The following is a 24,701-nucleotide window of genomic DNA, read 5'->3' as shown; positions in this document are numbered from 1 at the left end:
TTGCAATCCTGTATTGGGTGTGTTGCTAACTTTGGTGCCGTACCTGCATTAACGTTTATCCGCATCTTTTTGGATTACAAATATGCTAATGAGTGGCATTATGATTTAAAATTCCAAGTGTACCGGATTACTAACGGACTAAAGTAAGAACTCTCCTTTACAACCCGGGTTGTGATTAATTAGCTCATATGTTTGGGGGTAATGTTAATATTACATTGTGTTGCTGTGATGCATATATAAACCAATCTATTCACACACTTTAGAGAGTATGTTTCATTATTATATTGTATTTTTGACCTTTACTAAATCCAGAGACTAGCACAAAACTGTTCATCACATAGTTTGTTGCTGGATAAATAAGGGTACTTTTTCTCTTTTTATATATATATATATATACATATATACATATATATATATATATATATATATATATATATATATATATATTACAGTGGGTTAATTATACAGGGGTCAAATTTATTGACGTTTCGGGGAGTAAACCTACCCTTCCTCAGAACATAAAGTGTACAAACACAGTGAACCTTAAATAAGCAAACAAATCAAGAACACCTCCCACTTCCTGTTCAGAAAAAGCGCCAAACTCTCACTACTTCCGGTTTCAAATGCATGACCCGGAAGTGCTTCAACCAAATACTTCCGGTATATGTTTACATTTCAGTGCCAATAATACTCCTTATTTGAAAACCCACACATTATCACATTGTGTATATATTCAGTGTCAATTCATTGTGTCCTCAACACTTAATAGTCATAATCCAACATATACATCCTTATAATATTCATCATAACGATGTTAAATCAAACTCCGGAAGTTAAACAACCACTTCCGGTGTATCGAAGTGAACATACGTGTCGCCCATATACTTAATGCCTTAATTCAATCCAGTGCCATATTGTGATTTATTACACGTGTCTCTATAGTCATAATCATTGTAAGAAACCACGCACTCAGTGACCAAACATACCTTCGTGTTTTCCTATGTATGCGTATCCTAAGACCGGAACCGGTAGTTACGTCACCTCCGGTTTCGGTAACTAAACATCACTCGTATTTTAGCGCCAAGCATACCGTGTAGTATTGATCTGCTTTATCTTGGCCTGAACAGGTACTCAGCACACCACTCATAGAAAATAATAGGAATTTTGTGCCACTAATGCAACCATAGTGATCAAGGAAATAACAAATAGCAAACAACCCATCAGGAAATTGGAACAAGTGTCAGCACATATCTTGTGAATTTGATATCCAAATCCTCACTGAATACACATCTACATGTGTCTCTGTATCACAATGAGTATACTTATCTACCATAATCTACATGTTACACCATAGTATTGTTTTTCACATATTGTTACATATACTTTAAGTGTTTCGTAAACCCGATTGCTCCTAAGACTTAACACCAATGTAATTCAATGTTGTCAGAGATGAGAATATCTAGGCTGTCCCCATGAGTACAGTGAATGACCGTCATCCAACCTGCAGGTCTCAAGCAGAGTTGTTCTCCACTTGTGTTGGTGGTGACTGTCACCAGTAGGTTGTGGATAGGGACCGCCGTGTACACACTCCCACCGGAGGGTGGGGCTGTGTGCTAGTGTGGACAGAGGGGAACGTGGGAGATGACATGGATCATATTGTGGTTCATGCCATTCCCTAGTATCTCTGCCTGAGACCTGCAGGTTTGATGACGGTCATTCACTGTACGCATGGGGACAGCCTAGATATTCTAATCTCTGACAACATTGAATTACATTGGTGTTAAGTCTTAGGAGAAATCGGGTTTACGAAACACTTAAAGTATAGTATAGTATGTAACAATATGTGAAAACCAATACTATGGTGTAACATGAAGATTATGGTAGATAAGTATACACATTGTGATACAGAGACACATGTAGATGTGTATTCAGTGAGGATTTGGATATCAAATTCACAAGATATGTTCTGACACTTGTTCCAATTTCCTGATGGGTTGTTTGCTATTTGTTATTTCCTTGATCACTATGGATGCATTAGTGGCACAAAATTCCTATTATTTTCTATGAGTGGTGTGCTGGGTACCTGTTCAGGCCATGATAAAGCAGATAAAGCAGATCAATAGTATCCTTGGCGCTAAAACACGAGTGACGTTTAGTTACCGAAACCGGAGGTGACATAACTTCCGGTTCCGGTCTTAGGATACGCATACATAGGAAAACATGATGAATATTATAAGGATGTATATGTTGGACTATAATTGTTGAGGACACAATGAATTGACACTAAATATATGCACAATGTGATAATGTGTGGGTTTTCAAATAAGGAGTATTATTGGCACTGAAATGTAAACATATACCGGAAGTATTTGGTTGAAGCACTTCCGGGTCACGCATTTGAAACCGGAAGTAGTGATAGTTTGGCGCTTTTTCTGAACAGGAAGTGGGAGGTGTTCTTGATTTGTTTGCTTATTTAAGGTGCAGTGTGTTTGTACACTTTATGTTCTGAGGAAGGGGAGGTTTACTCCCCGAAACGTCAATAAATTTGACCCCTGTTTTTGAAGAAATCCTGTCTGGTTCCTGTTTTGTTGAAGATTGTTTATTTCACAGAACCTTCAGGTGGTTGTCTCATGGAGGGCAGATTCACATAGTGTGGCATGTATGTATATATATATATATATATATATATATATATATACAGAGCTCAAAAATTCCACTCGCCAACGGCGAGTAGAATTTAAACAGCTGCGAGTAAAATATTGAGTGAATGTACATTCACTATAAAAGCCTTGCAGCTGTGTTAAATCAGTTAACATGTAGCACCGCCTTGAAGGTGGAGAGCTGCATCGTCAAGTCTGAAGTCAGAGAGAGGAAGAGCGGGCAACATGCTAGTAAGTCTGTTTTTTTTTCTGTAAGGAAATCCATGATAGAAAACATCGGTCTGTAGCTCCTCACTGCTAAGCCTTTAAGGTAACATGCAGTGGCAAAACAAACATTATCAGTTTGAAAATCTGAATCCTTCTGCTTGAAAGTGCATGTTATTGGGATTTGTGTGCTGGATATTGGAGGGGCTGTAATGAAGACACTTAGGAGAGTCCTGTAGCGATAGAACAGTAGTGATGCACACAAATTGTCAATAGAAGTTTGGAGAGGTCCTCCCTGAGTTGGGACTTTGTTATTTCATGTTTATATTTCTGCTAAGTAGTCTTTAGATGAATTTCTGAGTAAGCATGGTTTTTACCCTGTGGTTTTAAGGTTCATTCAGTTAGTACGGAATTCTGTTTTATAATATGCTTATGCTTCCTCTCCAATCATTTAAAAAGTTTCCTTAGCATTGAAAAACAGCAATCCATACTAACTAGATGATTTACTGATGGATGGGGGAGGGGCTCTCACTCCGGTGCAGAAGCTGGGCAGATCTTGTCTGCTCCATACCAAATGTAGTGATCCCCTCCATGTGCTGCTAACTGAAGTTCAGGAATGTCAAACCTCAGAGCACACAGGCTGCCGGCTGGGCTGATGGGAGGGACTAGAACCTAAGACAGGCAATAGTATGATGAGAGGACATTTAACAGTTTCCTCCCCAGATACATCCATAACTGTGAGTAATGTGAATATGATCACTAGCTTAGGCACTGTGTATACAATATTAAAGCTGTTAAACTAATTTTCCTGGTCATAGAAAGTTATAAGCCATATTTTTTGTTTAGATCAACATAGTAACATTGATGTGAAAGATATGGTATATGCCCCTTCTTCTGAGTAAACTCTGTGGATATAACCACTGTGTGTTGCTATTCTGCATGTAAAGTACTAAACTATTTTACCTGGCTCTGTATTCTCCTTGTGTTCCACTTTTTTTTCCAAGTAGAAGAAAATCTTGTATAAAATAGCAAATAAGTTTCCATCTATATATAGTAGATATCACAGATTTAATCAATTATCTCTCTCCCCTCTCTTCTCTATTTTTCACTCCTCCTCATCTTTTTTCACTTTATGATAGATGCGACGAGTGACCGGTTTCCTAGCCTGAATGAGAGTATCAATCACTCACTCCGAGAACCCTCTCTTAGCCAAGACTAGACGTTCAATCTCCATGCAGTCAGCCTCGGAGAATCGAGATTTTGGTGGAGAAAGAGACCCTGTACCAGCAGATCTCTGCAACAGGGTAACCTCCATGGAGACGATGACCTTCCCACCAGATCCGCAAACCACTTCCTCCGTGGCCACGGCGGAGCAATCAGAATGGTCAAAGCTTGCTCTTGTTTGATGCGGGCCATCACTCGAGGAAGGAGTGGCAATGGTGGAAAAATTAAAATTAGGTTGAGCTCCCAAGGCACCGCTAAGGCAACTATCAGGTCTGCCTGGGTATCCCTGGAGTGCGACCCGTATCTGGGTAGCTTGAAGTTGAGTCTCCGGTGTCCCCCATCTGTTGCAGATCTCCGCAAACACCTCAGGATGGAGAGACCATTCCCCAGGATGAAGTGATTGCTGAGAAAATCCGCTTCCCAATTATCCACACCTGGAATATGGATCGCTGAGAGCGAACAGTTGTGGGTCTCCGCCCATTCCAGAATCCGATATACTTCTCTCATGGCGAGGGAGCTTCTCGTACCCCCCTGATAGTTTATGTAAGCCACCAAGATGTTGTCCGACTAGAATCTGATGCATCGGGATGACCCCAGGAGGGGCCAAGGCCTCAGAGCGTTGAATATCACCAGTAGTGCCAGAATATTTATTGGAAGAGTTGACTCCTCTCGAGTCCACCTGCCCTGTGCCCTTCTGGCACCCCAAACAGCACCCCATCCTGATAGACTTGGGTCCATGGTCACAATCTCCCAGGATGTCCTCAAAAAGGAAGTCCCCTGGGACAGCTGTCCCGGGCGGATCCACCAAGAGAGAGATTCCCTCACTCGGTTATCCAGAGAAATCTGTTGGGATAGATCTGAGTGATCGCCATTCCACTGTCTCAACATGTATAACTGAAGAGGTCTGAGATGTAACCTGGCAAATGGAATGACATCTATGCAGGATACCATGAGCCCAATTACCTCTAGACACCTGGCCACAGATGTCCTTGAGGAGGTCTAAAGGGCAAGACAGTTGGACGCAATCTTGGAACGTCTCTGATCTGTCAAGAATATCTTCATGGACATGGAATCTATTATCGTACCCAGAAATTCCACCCTGTTGCTGGGGACCAGAGAACTCTTTACTTTATCTTCCATCTGTGGGATCGAAGGAGAAGAGCCCTTGATTGGTCCTCCGCCAGACTGCAGGACGGAGCTTGGACCAGAATATCATTTAGATAAGGGGCCACTGCTAAACCTCTGGCTCTCTCTACCGCGAGCAGTGCTCCCAGAACCTTTGTAAAGACTCTTGGGGCAGTCGCCAGACCAAACTGGAAGTGTTGGTCCAGAAATGCGAATCTTAGGAACCTAAATTGGTCCTTGTGGATTGGCACGTGAAGATAAGCATCTTTCAAGTCTATTGTCATAAATTGCCCCTCTTGAACTAGGGGCAGAATCTATATGATCGTCTCCATTTTGAACGATGGGACTGCCAGAAACTTGTTTAAGCATTTTAGGTCTAGAATTGGGGGGAACGTGTCCTCTTTCTTTGGGACCACAAAAAGGTTTGAATAGTACCCTAGACCCCTTTCAGCTAGAGGTACTGGAACAATAACTCCGAGAGGAGAGATACCACACACACTCGAGAAAGGCATCTCTCTTCTCTGGCCTTGAGGATAAGTTTGACAAGAGGAATCTGCCCCTGGGCGGATGAGACTTGAACCCTATCTTGTAACCCTGGGCGATAACCTCCAGAACCCAAGGATCCTGTACGTCTCTCATCCAAGCCTCTGCAAGATAGTCTGTCCCCTACGCATTCCAGAGACGGATCGGGGGCCGCCCCTTCATGCTGACTTTGCCTCGGCAGGCTTTTTGCTCTGTTTGGACTTGTTCCAGGAGTGAGCTGGCTTTCAAGATCCCTTGGACTGCTCGGTCTTCGCAGCAGGCTGCTGGCGCTGAGACTTTCCGAACGAAAGGGACACAAAGTAGAGCCCTTAGGCTTATTCTTCTTATCCTGCGGAAGGAAAGCACCCTTGCCTCCCGTAGCCGTGGATATGATAGAGTCCAGTGCTGGACCAAAGAGAACCTTCCCCTGAAAAGGAAGGGATAGCAATCTAGGCTTGCAAGTCATGTCAGCAGACCACGACTTTAACCATAGAGCCCTGCAGGCTAGAACTGAGAAACTTGATGTCTTGGCATTCAGGCGAATAACCTGCAGGTTTGCATCACAGATAAAATAATTAGCTACCCTTAAGGCCTTAATCTTTTCCTGTATCTCCTCGAGGGGAGTCTCCACCTCGACCATAGCTGATAGTGCGTCACACCAGTAGGTAGCTGCTCCAGCCACCGCAGCGATCGCCGCTGCCGGATGAAAAACAAACCCGGTGAGTTGAAACATTTTTCTCAACACAGATTCTAAATAATAGTAGACATCTACACGGGAACTGGGAAGGTCTGAGGCACCACCCTGTCCTCCTAAACCCTATCTAACTTAGACATTGAAGGTTCTTCCGGATGTTTCGGTTCCGGAACCTCTAACGTAGCAAGCACTTCTTTCAGTAAAAAGCGCAAATGCTCCATTTTAAACTTAAAATCTGGCTCCTCAGTAGTCGGTTTAGAAGACACTGATTCCGTCCCAGAGAGAGCACCCTCCGAACTATCGGAGACATCCTCATCATCAGGTAATCTATCAGAGACATCTAAAGTAGATGACCCCTGGGACGGAAGGCTATGTCTTTCCCTTCGCTTGTGCTTCGCAGGACGTGGTAGGGCATGGAAGGCCTCAGAAACCGCTGTTTTCAACTGGGCAGTAAAGTCTGTCTGCCAAGAGGCCCCTCCCTTGGGAGGATTAGTAGGACCCTGGGGAGCTGCATGTGTAATCAGAGATGAATGTAAGGAACACACCTCGTGGAGGTTGATAGCTCAGTAGTACTAAATATCTTATTCTTTTTAGACATAGCAATCTTTTCAAAGCATGTGGAACACAGTTGAGCAGGCGAGTCAACCTGCACCACCTCGCAATAAATGCAAGCATTAGGTTTAATTAAAGAGGCAGTATCCTCTAACATATCAGAGTCCTCCATAGCTTACACCTTTAATACGGACTAGATAGATTAAATGGCACCTTTATACACCAATGGCCGGAGCACTCACCACCTCCTATGACCCGGACCATGGAGAAACTGTTACGTCTCCAGCGATTGCTGATCAGGAAAGAGGAAGTTGAAGAGGCCACAACCAGTCACATGGAGTGCCATGCAGGACCGCCCCTGCATTATCAAGAAAAACACGCCAAACAACGGTCACGTCGATCTTGACTGTTCACACATTACTAGAGCCTCATCTCACACATGACGCAGCATTAGAACACAATAAAGATATTATGCATAATCCCCCCTCTTCAATAATCCCCCTTCCAGGGATATTAACTCTTGATTCTATACAGATAAAGGAGACACACTGTGACCCTGTCTTCATGCGTTATCATATGTGTATAAATGAAAAGATCTTACTAGAATCTATGCCGTGGAACAGGAACACAGCCCTTCAAATGTGACCTGTTATTAGCATCGCTCCTGACATGTACTTCAGTGCAGAAAGCAGGCAGCGAAACTCGTCAAAGCTGATTGCTTAAGGCAGGGCTCGACAAACCCAGTAGCCAGGAAGCCACTGACTCCTAGAATTTTACCCCTGGCTCCTATCTTTTTGGGTTATTCTCCATATATCTATATATAGCTACCACTGTCTGGCTCCTGAAAATATGTCTGGCTCCTAAATATTCTTACTGGCTCCTAATTTTTAAACAGATTTGTCGAGCACTGGCTTAAGGAGCTGTTAATCATGAGTCGGGATGGTTTCGAAGAGACGACACTCCCTGCATCTCCGGACTCTAACTTTCACCCATGCTCTCACTGAGAGACTGACAGGGTTACTTAAAACTCCAGTCCCATTCTGAAGAGTACTACCCTCCATAAGAGACTACTTCAATCTTCCGACACTTCTCTGCCAACTTCCTGTGACGAAAGGCAAAGAATGACTGGGGGATGAGGGGAGTGGTGGAGGTATTTAAGCCTTTAGCTGGGGTGTCTTTGCCTCCTCCTGGTGGCCAGGTTCTTAATTCCCATAAGTGATAAATGAAGCAGTGGACTCTCCTCCCATTAAGATGGAAATTTCACTTACACGAAAGCGATTTCTGCACTAAACCGAGTAATACCAGTGCATGCTAATTTGCGCTGGTATTACAAGTGAGGCGTTATGGGAACGCGACCCCGCGTTTGCATTGTACGGAAGCATTGTGCTCACAAGAGTGTGCTTTCATAGGCACGGCATGAGAACTACTGCAGCCAAGGGGGTAAGTTGCACACTGATGGCCAGCAAAGTTAAATATATATGTATATGTTGTTAAGAAGCAGCGGTCTGTGTAGGTGGACTGAAATCCAATTGGCTGCCGGTGAGCAGGGGGCGGCATTGCACAAGCATTTCACTAGAAATGCTTTTGTAATGTTAAATGCCCAAAACCGTCACTTTTAACGCCTTAAAGGACCAGTCAACACAGTAGATTTGCATAATCAACAAATGCAAGATAACAAGACAATACAATAGCACTTAGTCTGAACTTCAAATGAGTAGTAGATTTTTTTTCTGACTATTTTAAGTTGTCTATTTCCACTCTCCCTGTACCATGTGGCAGCCATCAGCCAATCACAAATGCTTACACGTACCATGTGACAGCCATCAGCCAATTACAAATGCATACACACTTATTCTTTGAATTCTTGCACATGCTCAGTAGGAGCTGGTGACTCAAAAAGTTTAAATATAAAAAGACTGTGCACATTTTGTTAATGGAAGTAAATTGGAAAGTTGTTTAAAATTGCATGCTCTATCTGAATAATGAGAGTTTAATTTTGACTTGAGTGTCCCTTTAAAACTGCCTAGTCCAGTAGTTTTTTATGAAAAAATGCTAGTTTTTTTTATTTTCATAAAAAAACTAAACAATCCATTATTTTGGGGGCATCTGTGGAACTTTTAGAAAATTATCAAGAGATCTGATCTCTAGTTAATTTTCTTGAGCGCTTACTGCTACCGCAAGCTCACGGTAGCAATAACCAGCCACTTGTAATTGCTGGTTATTTATCACTCACTCCTAAACGAGCGAATCTGCCCATTTACAGGTGCACAAAAAATTAGTGCTCCACTTGTAATCTAGCCCTAAGTAGGAAAACCAGAGACTATGATACTAATCAACAATAGCTATTAAAGGAATCAATTCAATAAATTATTTGTTTAGCAGATGCATGCAAAATTGCATTTAACAATACATTTCTACAGAAAAGTGTGTTACCTGTAAAAATCAATTCATCAAGTACACCTAACAGGTTAGGATGAGGATGGTCATTCTGTAGAAAATAAAGACTCTCCCAAAATGCAAGCATCTCATCTTTTACCATTTCTGAAATGTCTTGTATAAGTAATTGAGAAAATGCTTCACCGCACTCTTCTTTCAACAACTGGTAGCTCTAAAAGGCAATAAAAATATATGTCAATTATATGGAACGTTACTTTGGTAAATAAGCATGTGCAAAGCAAGACAAATTATTGCATTTTTAAAAATAGTCACACTTCAATTATTATGGAATCTAATCTGAGGAAAAAGACTTAAAGGGACATTATACACTCATTTTTTCTTTGCATAAATGTTTTGTAGATAATCTATTTATATAGCCCATAAAGTTTTTTTTTTTAATTAATGTATAGTTTTGCTTATTTTTAAATAACATTGCTCTGATTTTCAGACTCCTAACCAAGCCCCAAAGTTTTATGTGAATACGCTCGACTACCTACTCCAGCTTGCTCCTGTTTGTGTAAAGGGTCTTTTCATATGCAAAAGAGGGGGGAGGGGCTTATTTCCCACTTGCAGTGGGCATTCCAGCTACCTTTTCAACAGAGCCAAAGTGACAGCTTCTAAGTAAGTTTTTAAACAGTTTTATACTGGATTTTTATATCAGTATCTGTGCATCTTATTCTTTATAGTAGTGTCTATTATATGCAGTTATATGAAAATGAGTGTATACTGTCCCTTTAAACGGACAGTAAACATAAAAAATACACTTCTGTAAAAAAAAACAACATAATTTATGTTTACCAGATAAATTCCTTTCCTTCCGGAAAGGGAGAGTCCGTGGCTACATTGTTTACTGTTGGGAAATACAACACCTGGCCACCAGGAGGAGGCAAAGACATCCAAGCCAAAGGCTTAAATATCCCTCCCACTTCCTCATTACCCCAGTCATTCTGCCGAGGGAACAAGGAAAAGTAAAAGAAACATTAGGGTATAAATGGTGCCAGAAGAATAAAAACATAATTTATGCTTACCTGATAAATTTATTTCTCTTGTAGTGTATCCAGTCCACGGATCATCCATTACTTATGGGATATTCTCCTTCCCAACAGGAAGTTGCAAGAGGATCACCCCAGCAGAGCTGCTATATAGCTCCTCCCCTAACTGCCATATCCAGTCATTCGACCGAAACAAACAGAGAAAGGAGAAACCATAGGGTGCAGTGGTGACTGTAGTTTAATACAATTTTAGACCTGCCTTAAAATGACAGGGCGGGCCGTGGACTGGATACACTACAAGAGAAATAAATTTATCAGGTAAGCATAAATTATGTTTTCTCTTGTTAAGTGTATCCAGTCCACGGATCATCCATTACTTATGGGATACCAATACCAAAGCTAAAGTACACGGATGATGGGAGGGACAAGGCAGGGATTAAGCGGAAGGAACTACTGCCTGAAGAACCTTTCTCCCAAAAACAGCCTCCGAAGAAGCAAAAGTATCAAATTTGTAAAATTTTGAAAAAGTGTGAAGCGAAGACCAAGTCGCGGCCTTGCAAATCTGTTCAACAGAGGCCTCATTTTTAAAGGCCCAGGAGGAAGCCACAGCTCTAGTAGAATGAGCTGTAATTCTTTCAGGGGGCTGCTGTCCAGCAGTCTCATAGGCTAGGCGTATAAAACTCCGAAGCCAAAAGGAAAAAGAGGTTGCCGAAGCTTTTTGACCTCTCTTCTGTCCAGAATAAGCGACAAACAGGGAAGATGTTTGAAGAAAATCTTTAGTAGCTTGTAAGTAAAACTTCAAGGCACGGACTACGTCCAGATTATGTAAAAGACGTTCCTTCTTTGAAGAAGGATTAGGACACAATGATGGAACAACAATCTCTTGATTGATATTCTTGTTAGAAACCACCTTAGGTAAAAACCCAGGTTTGGTACGCAGAACTACCTTATCTGCATGAAAAATCAGATAAGGAGAATCACATTGTAAGGCTGATAGCTCAGGGACTCTCCGAGCCGAGGAAATAGCCATCAAAACAGAACTTTCCAAGATAAAAGCTTAATATCAATGGAATGAAGGGGTTCAAACGGAACTCCTTGAAGAACTTTAAGAACCAAGTTTAAGCTCCATGGGGGAGCAACAGATTTAAACACAGGCTTAATTCTAACCAAAGCCTGACAAAATGCCTGGACGTCTGGAACTTCTGCCAGACGCTTGTGCAAAAGAATAGACAGAGCAGAAATCTGTCCCTTTAAGGAACTAGCTGATAATCCTTTGTCCAACCCTCTTGGAGAAAGGATAATATCCTAGGAATCCTAACCTTACTCCATGAGTAATTCTTGGATTCACACCAGTAAAGATATGTACGCCATATCTTGTGATGGATTTTCCTGGTAACAGGCTTTCGTGCCTGTATTAAGGTATCAGTGACTGACTCGGAGAATCGACGCTTTGATAGAATCAAGCGTTCAATCTCCATGCAGTCAGTCTCAGAGAAATTAGATTTGGATGATTGAAAGGACCTTGTATTATAAGGTCCTGTCTTAGAGGCAGAGTCCATGGTGGAAAGGATGACATGTCCACTAGGTCTGCATACCAGGTCCTGCATGGCCACGCAGGCGCTATTAGAATCACCGATGCTCTCTCCTGTTTGATTTTGTCAATCAGTCGAGGGAGCAGAGGAAACGGTGGAAACACATAAGCCAGGTTGAAGAACCAAGGCGCTGCTAGAGCATCTATCAGCGTCGCTTCTGGGTCCCTGGACCTGGATCCGTAACAAGGAAGCTTGGCGTTCTGGCGAGACGCCATGAGATCCAACTCTGGTTTGCCCCAACAATGAATCAACTGAGCAAACACCTCCGGATGGAGTTCCCACTCCCCCGGGTGAAAAGTCTGACGACTTAGAAAATCCGCCTCCCAGTTCTCCACGCCTGGGATATGGATTGCTGACAGGTGGCAAGAGTGAGTCTCTGCCCAGCGAATTATTTTTGAGACTTCTATAATCACTAGGGAACTCCTGGTTCCCCCTTGATGGTTGATGTAAGCCACAGTCGTGATATTGTCCGACTGAAATCTGATGAACCTCAGTGTTGCTAACTGAGGCCAAGCCAGAAGAGCATTGAATATTGCTCTTAACTCCAGAATATTTATCGGAAGGAGTTTCTTCTCCTGAGTCCACGATCCCTGTGCCTTCAGGGAGTTCCAGACTGCACCCCAACCTAGAAGGCTGGCATCTTCCAATCTGACCTGCGAAAGGTCATACCCTTGGACAGGTGGACCCGAGACAACCACCAGAGAAGAGAATCTCTGGTCTCTAGATCCAGATTTAGCAGAGGGGACAAATCTGTGTAATCCCCATTCCACTGACTTAGCATGCATAATTGCAGCGGTCTGAGATGTAGGCGCGCAAATGGCACTATGCCCATTGCCGCTACCATTAAGCCGATCACCTCCATACACTGAGCCACAAAAGGGCGCGGAATGGAATGAAGAATACGGCAAGCATTTAGAAGCCTTGATAACCTGGACACCTTCAGGTAAATTTTCATCTCTACAGAATCTATAAGAGTCCCTAAGAAGGAGACTCTTGTGAGTGGGGATAGAGAACTCTTTTCCCCGTTCACTTTCCACCCGTGCGATCTCAGAAATGTCAGAACTATCTCTGAATGAGACTTGGCAATTTGAAGGCTTGACGCCTGTATCAGGATGTCGTCTAGATACGGAGTCACCGCTATGCCTAGCGGTCTTAGAACCGCCAGAAGTGAGCCCAGAACCTTCGTAAAGATTCTCGGGGCTATAGCCAACCCGAAGGGAAGAGCTACAAATTGGTAATGCCTGTCTAGAAAGGCAAACCTTAGGAACCCGATGATGATCTTTGTGAATCGGTATGTGAAGGTAGGCATCCTTTAAGTCCACTGTGGTCATGTACTGACCCTCTTGGATCATGGGTAGGATGGTCCGAATAGCTTACATTTTGAAAGCTGGAACTCTGATGAATTTGTTTAAGATCTTTAGATCCAAAATTGGTCTGAAGGTTCCCTCTTTTTTGGGAACCACAAACAGATTTGAATAAAAACCCTGTCCTTTTTCCGTCCGCGGAACTGGATGGAACACTCCCATTACTAGGAGGTCTTGCACACAGCGTAGGAATGCCTCTTTCTTTATCTGATTTGCAGATAACCTTGAAAGATGAAATCTCCCTTGTGGAGGGGAAGCTTTGAAGTCCAGAAGATATCCCTGAGATATGATCTCCAACGCCCAGGGATCCTGAACATCTCTTGCCCATGCCTGGGCGCAGAGAAAAAGTCTGCCCCCTACTAGATCCGTCGCCGGATAGGGGGCCGTTCCTTCATGCTGTCTTAGAGGCAGAAGCAGGCTTTCTGGCCTGCTTGCCTTTGTTCCCGGACTGGTTAGGTTTCCAGGCCTGCTTAGATTGAGCAAAAGTTCCTCTTGTCTTGAAGCGGAGGAAGTGATGCTGCACCTGCCTTGGAATTTCGAAAGGCACGAAAATTAGACTGTTTGGCCTTTGATTTGGCCCTGTCCTGCGGAAGGGTATGACCCTTACCTCCAGTAATGTCAGCAATAATTTCTTTCAAACCAGGCCCGAATAAGGTCTGCCCCTTGAAAGGAATGTTGAGTAATTTAGACTTTGAAGTCACATCAGCTGACCAGGATTTGAGCCATAGCGCCCTCCGCGCCTGGATGGCGAATCCTGAATTCTTAGCCGTTAGTTTAGTCAAATGAACAATGGTATGAGAAACAAATGAGTTAGCTAGCTTAAGAGTTCTAAGCTTGTCAACAATTTCAGTCAACGGAGCTGTATGGATGGCCTCTTCCAGGGCCTCAAACCAGAATGCCGCCGCAGCAGTGACAGGCGCAATGCATGCAAGTGGCTGTAAAATAAAACCTTGTTGAATAAACATTTTCTTAAGGTAACCCTCCAATTTTTATCCATTGGATCTGAAAAAGCACAACTGTCCTCAACCGGGATAGTGGTACGCTTTTCTAAAGTAGAAACTGCTCCCTCCACCTTAGGGACAGTCTGCCATAAGTCCCGTGTAGTGGCATCTATTGGAAACATTTTTCTAAATATAGGAGGTGGGGAAAAGGACACACCGGGCCTATCCCATTCCTTACTAATAATTTCTGTAAGCCTTTTAGGTATTGGAAAAACATCAGTACTCACCGGCACTGCATAGTATTTATCCAGCCTACACAATTTCTCTGGCACTGCAATTGTGTCACAGTCATTCAGAGCAGCTAATACCTCCCCAAGCAATACACGGAGGTTCTCAAGCTTAAATTTAGAATTAGAAATCTCTGAATCAGGTCTCCCCGAATCAGAGACGTCACCCACAGACTGAAGCTCTCCGTCCTCAGGTTCTGCATATTGTGACGCAGTATCAGACATGGCTCTACAGCATCTACGCGCTCTGTATCTCGTCTAACCCCAGAGCTATCGCGCTTGCCTCTCAATTCAGGCAATCTGGATAATACCTCTGACAGGGTATTATTCATGATTGCAGCCATGTCCTGCAAAGTAATCGCTATGGGCGTCCCTGATGTACTTGGCGCCATATTAGCGTGCGTCCCTTGAGCGGGAGGCGAAGGGTCCGACACGTGGGGAGAGTTAGTCGGCATAACTTCCCCCTCGACAGACCCCTCTGGTGACAATTCTTTTATAGATAAAGACTGATCTTTACTGTTTAAGGTGAAATCAATACATTTAGTACACATTCTCCTATGGGGCTCCACCATGGCTTTTAAACATAATGAACAAGTAGTTTCCTCTGTGTCAGACATGTTTGTACAGACTAGCAATGAGACTAGCAAGCTTGGAAAACACTTTAAAGCAAGTTAACAAGCAATATAAAAAACGTTACTGTGCCTTTAAGAGAAACAAATTTTGACAAAATTTGAAATAACAGTGAAAAAAGGCAGTTACACTAACAAAATTTTTACAGTGTATGTAACAAGTCAGCAGAGCATTGCACCCACTTGCAAATGGATGATTAACCCCTTAATGCAATAAACAGATAAAAAAAACGACATAGACGTTTTTTAACAGACACAACGAAACTGCTACAGCTGAGCTGTGGATTACCTTCAATAAAAACGATTTTGGAAGTCTTTTTAGCCCTTTAGAGATGTCCTGTAGTATTCATGGGACTGCTGAGGGAATCTGGATGATTCATTTTGTAATTTTAACTGTGCAAAAAAGTGCTAAAATAGGCACCTCCCACTCATTATTACAACAGTGGGAAGCATCAGTTAACTGTTTCTATGCAGAAAATAAGTCAGCCATGTGGAAAAAATTATGCCCCAATAAGTTTTATCACCAATGTACCTCAAAAAACGATTAAACATGCCAGCAAACGTTTTAAACATATTTTTTTTTTTTTTTTTTAAAAGAGTATGTATCTTTATTGATAAGCCTGATACCAGTCGCTTCTACTGCATTTAAGGCTTTACTACATTACTTCAGTATTAGCAGCATTTTCTTAGTCATATTCCATTCCTTAGAAACTTATTTTACTGCACATACATTAATAAGCCTGATACCAGTCGCTTTCGCTGCATTTAAGGCTTTACTTACATTACTTCGGTATCAGCAGTATTTTCTTAGTCAATTCCATTCCTTAGAAAAATATTTTACTGCACATACCTTATTTCCAGGAGACCCCGCACGCCATTCCCTTTCTGAAGTTACCCCACTCCTCAGAATGTGTGAGAACAGCCAGTGGATCTTAGTTACTTCTGCTAAGATCATAGAAAACGCAGGCAGATTCTTCATCCAAATACTGCCTGAGAAAAAACAGCACACTCCGGTGCCATTTAAAAATAACAAACTTTTGATTGAAGAATTAAGTATAAAACACCACACTCCTCTCACAACCTCCATCTATGTTGAGGGTTGCAAGAGAATGACTGGATATGGCAGTTAGGGGAGGAGCTATATAGCAGCTCTGCTGGGGTGATCCTCTTGCAACTTCCTGTTGGGAAGGAGAATATCCAATAAGTAATGGATGATCCGTGGACTGGATACACTTAACAAGAGAAATAAACTGCCCATAGAAAAGAAAAAAAAGGGTGGGGGCCGTGGACTCTCCGTATCCGGAAGGAAAGGAATTTATCTGGTAAGCATAAATTATATTTTCCTTCCTAAGTCCACGGCTTCATTCCTTACTGTTGGGAAAACTATACCCAAGCTCCAGAGGACACTGAATGAATAACGGGAGGGAACAAAAAGAAAGAGGCGGACCCTATTCTGAGGGCACCACAGCCTGCAAAACTTTTCTCCCAAAAGCTGCTTCAGCCGAACCAAATTCATCAAACTTGTAAAACTTTTAAAAAGTATGTAAGGAGGACCAGGTAGCAGGCTTACAAATCTGATCCACAGAGGCCTCGTTGTTAAAGGCCCAAGAAGAAGCCACTGCTCTAGTGGAATGAGATGTTATCCTCTCAGGAGGACGATGTCTCACTGTCTCGTAAACTAAGTGGATGACACGTCTTAACCAAAAAGATAGGGAAGTCGAAGTAGCCTTCTGGCCCTTATGCTTCCCCGAATAGACAACGAAGAGGAAGGTTGTCTAAACTCCTTAGTAGCCTAAAGATAGAACTGCAAGGCGCAAACTACATCCAAATTGTGAAGTAAGCGTTCCTTCAAAGAAGAAGGATTAGGAAACAAGGAAGGAACCACAATCTCTTGATTGATGTTGCGATCTGACACAACCTTAGGAAGAAAACCTAATTAAGTATGTAAAACTGCCTTACCTGCATGAAAAATCAGATAAGGGGGCTCACATTGCAAAGCAGAGATCTCAGAAACTCTGTGCACAGAGGCAATAGCCAATAAAAGGAGAACAATTTAAGGTCAACGGAATGCAGAGGCTCAAACGGAACCTGTTGCAAAATCCGAATAACAAGATTTAGGCTCCAAGGAGGAGCCCGAGATCTAAACACAGATCTGATCCTAATCAGAGCCTTAACAAAGGACTGCACGTCTGGAAGCTCAGCCAGTCTCTTGTGCAATAAAACCGACATGGCTGAAATCTGTCCCCTTAGGGAACTAGCAGAAAGGTCCTTCTCCAGCATATCCTGGAGAAAAGATAACCTTAACTTCGTGCCAGTAAAAACCACGCTCTTCACACCAGAAAAAGTAGGTCCTCCACACCTTGTGGTAGATACGCAGAGTAACTGGTTTACGAGCTAGAATAAGAGTATCAATGACACTCTCAGAGAAACCTCTCTTGGCTAAGACTAAGCGTTCAATCTCCACACAGTCAGCCTCAGAGAATCTAGATTTTGATGAATAAATGGACCTTGTATCAGCTGGTCTCTGCGACAAGGTAACTTCCACAGAGGAGATGAGGACATCCCTTACTAGATCCGCGAACCACGTCCTTCGCGGACACGATGGAGCAATCAGGATTACTGATACCCGCTCCTGCTTGATGCGGGCCACCACTAGAGGAAGAAGCGGTAATGGAGGAAAAAGATATATGTGTTTGAACCACCAGGGCACTGCTAGTGCATCTATTAGATCCGCTTGGGGATCCCTCGACCTTGACCTGTACCTGGGTAGCTTGGTATTGAGACGGAACGCCATGAGATCTATCTCCGGTGTCCCCCACTTGCTGCATATCCCTGCAAACACCTCGGGATGGAGAGACTATTCCCCTGGATGGAAGGATTGCCTGCTGAGAAAATCCGCCTCCTAGTTGTCCACACCCAGAATGTGGATCGTTGACAGCGAACAGCTGTGGGCCTCCACCCACTCCAGAATCTGAGATACTTCCTTCATCACCAAGGAACCTCTTGTTCCCCCCCTGATGGTTGATGTAAGCCACCAAGGTTATATTGTCTTATTGGAATCTGATAAACTGCAACCCAAGAAGTGGCCAAACCTTCAAGACCTTAAAGATTGCCCGTAGTTCCAAAATATTGATCGGGAGGGAGGACTCCTCTTGAGTCCACAACCCCTGTGCCTTCCTGGCTCCTTAAACAGCTCCCCGTCTCTGGTCTGTTAGAAATATACTCATGGATATGGTGTCTATTATAGTACCCAGGAATTCCACCCTGGTACTTGGGATAAGAAAACTGGCATAAGGGACTCAGAGAATTCTTCTGCAAGATGAAAGGATGGTTCTTGCACCAGAATATTGTCCAAGTATGGGGCTACTGCAATGCCCTAAGATCTGGCAAAGGCTAGAAGAGCCCCCAGAACCTTCGTAAAGATTCTTGGAGCAGTAGCTAGGCCAAATGGAAGGGCAATGAACTGGAAGTGCTGGTCCAGGAATGCAAACCTCAGGAACTGAAAGTGTTCCCTGTGGATTGGAACATGAAGGTAAGCGTCCTTCAGATCTATAGTGGTCATAAACTGGCCCTCCGGAATTAAAGGAAGGATGGACCTTATTGTCTCCATCTTAAAGGAAGGGACACTGAAAAATTTGTTTAAGTACTTTAGGTCCAGAATTGGGCGGAAAGTTCCCTCCTTCTTTGGGACCACAAAAAGGTTTGAATAAAACCCCAAACCTCTTTCTTCGATAGGCACCGGGACAACAACTCCTAAGGAGGATAGATCCCGAACGCACCCTATAAAGGCATCCCTCTTTTCTGGCCTGGTAGACAGATTCGAGAGAAGGAATCTGCCCCTTGGCGGATGAGATTTGAAGCCTATCTTGTAACCCTGAGATACCACCTCCAGGACCACGGATCCTGTGCGTCCTTGAACCAGGCATCTGAAAAAAGAGATGGTCTGTCCCCTGCACGATCCAATCCCGGATTGGGGGCCGTCCCTTCATGCCGATTTGATTTCTGCGGGCTTCTTATTCTGCTTCAATTTATTACAGGACTGAGCCGGGTTCCAAGTACTCTTGGATTGCTCGGGCTTGGAGGATTGTTGTCTGGATTTGTCAGAACGAAAGGAACGAAAATTAGAAGATTGTCGTCCCTTAGACTTGTTCTTCTTCTCTTGCGGTAGGAAGGCACCCTTGCCTCTGGTAACCGTAGAAATAATGAAGTCCAGGCCTGGACCAAATAAAAACATAAATTATGCTTACCTGTGGGAGGAGGGACACACTGCTTCATTCATTACTCGTGGGAATTAAGAACCTGGCCTACAGGAGGAGGCAAATACCTCCCCCACTCCCCTCATCCCACAGTCATTTTGCCAAGGGAACAAGGAACAGTAGGAGAAACATCAGAGTATAAATGGTGCCAGAAGAATAATATTAAATTTAGGTCCGCCCCCTGGAGAAACGGGCGGGAGCAGTGGACTCTCCTCCCACAGATGGAAATTAAATTATCAGGTAACCATAATTTATGTTTTCCATCTTAATGGGAAGAGAGTCCAATGCATTATTCATTACTTGGGAAAACAAATACCCAAGCTCTAGAGTACACTTGAATGAAAAAAACAGGAGGGAAAAAGAGGCAGACCCTATACTGAGGGCACCACAGCCTGCAGAACATAAGAGGACCAAGTAGCTGCCTTACAAAACTGCTCCATAGAAGCCTCGTTCTTAAAGGGACACTGAACCCAATTTTTTTCTTTCGTGATTCTGATAGAGCATGCCATTTTAAGCAACTTTCTAATTTACATATATTAATAATTTTTCTTCATTCTCTTGCTGGGTGAATTTATCCACCAATCAGCAAGAACAACCCAGTTTGTTCACCAAAAATGGGCCGGCATCTAAACTTACATTCTTGCATTTCAAATAAAGATACCAATAGAACGAAGACAATTTGATAATAGGAGTCAATTACAAAGTTGCTTAAAATTGCATTCTCTATCTGAATCACAAAAGAAAAAATTTGGGTTCAGTGTCCCTTTAAGGCCCAATAAGAGGCCACAGCTCTAGTTGAATGAGCCGTAACCCTCAGAGGAGGCTGATGTCCCGCTGTCTCAATGCGAAACGGAGGACACTTCTCAGCCAAAAAGATAAGGAAGTCGAAGAGGCCCTCTGACCCCCACGCTTCCCGGAAAGACAACAAACAGAGAAAGAAGTTTGTCTAAATTTCTTTGTGGCCAGAAGATAAAAAGTTCCTTTGACGAAGAAAAAGGTAGGACATAGCAAGGAATCACAATCTCTTGATTGATGTTGCAAATTGACACAACCTTAGGAAGAAAACCTAACTAGGTTCATAGAACAGCCTTATCAGCATGGAAAGCCAAATAAGGAGGGACGCATTGCAAGGCAGTAATCATAGATATTCTGCGCGCAGAAGCAATTGCCTGTAGAAAAGGAACCTTTCAAGAAATAATTTAATGTCTACTACATGAATCGGCTCCAATGGAGCACATGCAAAACCCAAAGAACAAGATTTAAACTCCAAGGAGGATCAATAGATCTAAACACAGGTCTGATGCTAGCAGAGCCTTAACAAGTGACTGCACATCAGGAAGCTCAGCAAACCTCCTGTGCATTAACATAGACAGGGCCGAAATCTGTCCCCTCAGGGGACTTGCAGAAAAGCACTTCTCCAGTTCATCCTGGAGAACAGAATAAGTAGGTCCTCCACACCTTATGACAGATGCGACAAGCAACCAGCTACGAGCTTGAAGAGAAATCCCTCTCTTGGCTAGGACTAAACGTTCAATCTCCACGCAGTCAGCCTCAGAGATCTAGACATAGATAAACAAAGAGACCTTGGTCAGCAGATCCCTGCAACAAGGTAACTTCCACGGAGGGGATAACAACATCCCCACTAGTCAGTGAACTATACCCTTAACAGCCAGACGAAGCAGTCAGTATCACTGACGCCTGCTTGATTCGAACCACTACACTAGGAAGTCGTGGTAACGGCCGTAAAAGATAAAATAGATTAAACCTCCAAGGCACCGCTAATGCATCTGTTAGCTCCGCCTGAGGATCCCTGTACCTCGACCCATAACTTGGTAGCTTGGTATTGAGATATGATAAGATCTTCCTCTGGCAAATCTCCGCCAACACTTGGGATGGAGAGCTCATTCCCCTGTCTGCTTGAGGAATACGCTTCCCAGCTGTCCACACCCGGAATGTGGATCGCTGACAGTGAAAAATGTGGGTCTCTGCCCACTCCAGAAACCAAGATACTTCCCTCATAGCTAGGGAGCTTCTCGTTCCCCCCTGGTGGTTCATGGAAGCCACCGAGGATATATTGTCTGATTGGAATCTGATAAACTGGGACAAACCCATCAGAGGCCAAGCCTTCAGAGAATTGTATATTGCCCGAAGATCCAAAATGCGATCGAGAAGGAGCATTTCCTCCTGAGTCCATAGGCCCTGTGCCTTCATGGCACCCCAAACAGCTCCCCATCCAGACAGACTTGCAACCGTAGTCACAATCACCCAGGATGGTTTCAAGACGGACATCCCTTGGGACAAGCGATCCTGACAAAAACACCAAGAGAGCGATTCTCTCGATCAGTTGTCCAGAGAAATCTGTGAAGACAGATCCTAATGATCGCCTCAGCTTCAGCATGCGCAGTTGCAAAAGACTGAGGTGAAACCTGGCAAAGGAAATGGATGTATGTCAACATCTTCTACCATTAAAATCTATCAAAGACAGATTTAATCAAACTCATACCATCAATTCTCACATTAATTGCAATACAGAATCCATAATCTATGGGATAACCTGCAATTGCAAGAAAGTCTATGTCGGTATGACTACACGAAAATTCAGGACTCGAATGTTGGAACATTTAAGCAACATTAGAAATGCCGACAAAGACCTAAAAGACAAGAAAGTTATTACATCAGTTGCATCCCATTTCCACAAGAAACATAGATCCAAGATGTCTGATTTCCACTGTTTTGGAATACAAACAGTTAAACTTGGAATCAGAGGGGGCGATATGGAACAACAACTCCTGAGAGCCGCTGGATTTATCTTCTCAATTCGTTACAACCTTATGGATTAAATGAAAACAATCATTTTTTCACTTATTTATAAGAAGAAAAAATTAAAAATCTTTACCTTTCAGATATAAGGAAATGCTCATATATTTGAGGGGGCATAGATTTACATTAATCTATAAAAAAAAATTTAGAACTTCATATTTAAATTAGAATTATTTATAAAATCTTGTCTCTGTAAAAACAGAATTTATGTTTACCTGATAAATTACTTTCTCCAACGGTGTGTCCGGTCCACGGCGTCATCCTTACTTGTGGGATATTCTCTTCCCCAACAGGAAATGGCAAAGAGCCCAGCAAAGCTGGTCACATGATCCCTCCTAGGCTCCGCCTTCCCCAGTCATTCGACCGACGTAAAGGAGGAATATTTGCATAGGAGAAATCATATGATACCGTGGTGACTGTAGTTAAAGAAAATAAATCATCAGACCTGATTAAAAAACCAGGGCGGGCCGTGGACCGGACACACCGTTGGAGAAAGTAATTTATCAGGTAAACATAAATTCTGTTTTCTCCAACATAGGTGTGTCCGGTCCACGGCGTCATCCTTACTTGTGGGAACCAATACCAAAGCTTTAGGACACGGATGATGGGAGGGAGCAAATCAGGTCACCTAGATGGAAGGCACCACGGTTTGCAAAACCTTTCTCCCAAAAATAGCCTCAGAAGAAGCAAAAGTATCAAATTTGTAAAATTTGGTAAAAGTGTGCAGTGAAGACCAAGTCGCTGCCTTACATATCTGATCAACAGAAGCCTCGTTCTTAAAGGCCCATGTGGAAGCCACGGCCCTAGTGGAATGAGCTGTGATTCTTTCAGGAGGCTGCCGTCCGGCAGTCTCATAAGCCAATCTGATGATGCTTTTAAGCCAAAAAGATAGAGAGGTAGAAGTTGCTTTTTGACCTCTCCTTTTACCAGAATAAACAACAAACAAGGAAGATGTTTGTCTGAAATCCTTTGTAGCATCTAAATAGAATTTTAGAGCACGGACAACGTCCAAATTGTGTAACAAACGTTCCTTCTATGAAACTGGATTCGGACACAAAGAAGGTACAACTATCTCCTGGTTAATATTTTTGTTGGAAACAACCTTCGGAAGAAAACCAGGCTCAGTACGTAAAAACCACCTTATCTGCATGGACCAGATAGGGCGGAGAACACTGCAGAGCAGATAACTCAGAAACTCTTCTAGCAGAAGAAATTGCAACCTAAAACAAAACTTTCCAAGATAATAACTTAATATCTATGGAATGTAAGGGTTCAAACGGAACCCCTTGAAGAACTGAAAGAACTAGATTAAGACTCCAGGAAAGAGTCAAAGGTCTGTAAACAGGCTTGATTCTAACCAGAGCCTGAACAAACGCTTAAACGTCTGGCACAGCTGCCAGCCTTTTGTGAAGTAAAACAGATAAAGCAGAGATCTGTCCCTTCAGAGAACTCGCAGAAAATCCTTTCTCCAAACCTTCTTGTAGAAAGGAAAGAATCTTAGGAATTTTTATCTTGTTCCATGGGAATCCTTTAGATTCACACCAACAGATATATTTTTTCCATATATTATGGTAAATTTTTCTAGTTACAGGCTTTCTAGCCTGAATAAGAGTATCTATTACAGAATCTGAAAACCCACGCTTTGATAAAATCAAGCGTTCAAACTCCAAGCAGTCAGTTGGAGGAAAACCAGATTCGGATGTTCGAATGGACCCTGAATAAGAAGGTCCTGTCTCAAAGGTAGCTTCCATGGTGGAGCCGATGACACATTAACCAGGTCTGCATACCAAGTCCTGCGTGGCCACACAGGAACTATCAAGGTCACCGAAGCCCTCTCCAGATTGATCCTGGCTACCAGCCTGGGAATGAGAGGAAACGGTGGGAATACCTAAGCTAGGTTGAAGATCCAAGGTGCTACTATTGTATCCAATAGAGTCGCCTTGGGATCCCTGGATTTGGACCCGTAACAAGGGACCATGAAGTTCTGACGAGAGGCCATCAGAACCAAGTCTGGAATGCCCCATAATTGAGTTATTTGGGCAAAGATTTCCAGATGGAGTTCCCACTCCCCCGGATGCTCCTCCATCGCCAGGGAACTCCTTGTTACCCCCTGATGGTTGATATATGTAACAGTCGTCATGATGACTGATTGAAACCTTATGAATTTGGCCTTTGCTAGTCGAGGCCAAGCCTTGAGAGCATTGAATATCGCTCTCAGGTCCATTATGTTTATCGGGAGAAGAGAGTCTTCCCGAAACCATAGACCCTGAGTTTTCAGGGGTTCCCAGACCGCGCCCCAGCCCACCAGACTGGCGTCGGTCGTGACAATGACCTATTCTGGTCTGCGGAAGCTCATTCCCTGTGACAGGTTGTCCAGGGTCAGCCACCAACGGAGTGAATCTC

At 43.2% G+C, this 24,701-nt stretch overlaps 1 protein-coding gene across 1 annotated transcript in view; it reads right to left on the bottom strand.

Annotated features, from left to right (window-relative positions):
* LOC128651783 (NACHT, LRR and PYD domains-containing protein 3) overlaps positions 1-24,701 on the bottom strand; it is a 607,406-nt gene that overhangs the window by 311,211 nt on the left and 271,494 nt on the right. The window contains exon 4 of the mRNA XM_053704772.1: positions 9,415-9,589. Coding sequence (XP_053560747.1) covers positions 9,415-9,589 — 175 coding nt within the window. The remainder of the gene's footprint in view (positions 1-9,414; positions 9,590-24,701) is intronic.

The sequence above is a fragment of the Bombina bombina genome, chromosome 1 (assembly GCF_027579735.1).
Source record: "Bombina bombina isolate aBomBom1 chromosome 1, aBomBom1.pri, whole genome shotgun sequence".
Lineage (NCBI taxonomy): Eukaryota > Metazoa > Chordata > Amphibia > Anura > Bombinatoridae > Bombina > Bombina bombina.
Note: the sequence above shows the minus strand (reverse complement) of the source record. Positions and strands in the feature narration are given on the sequence as shown.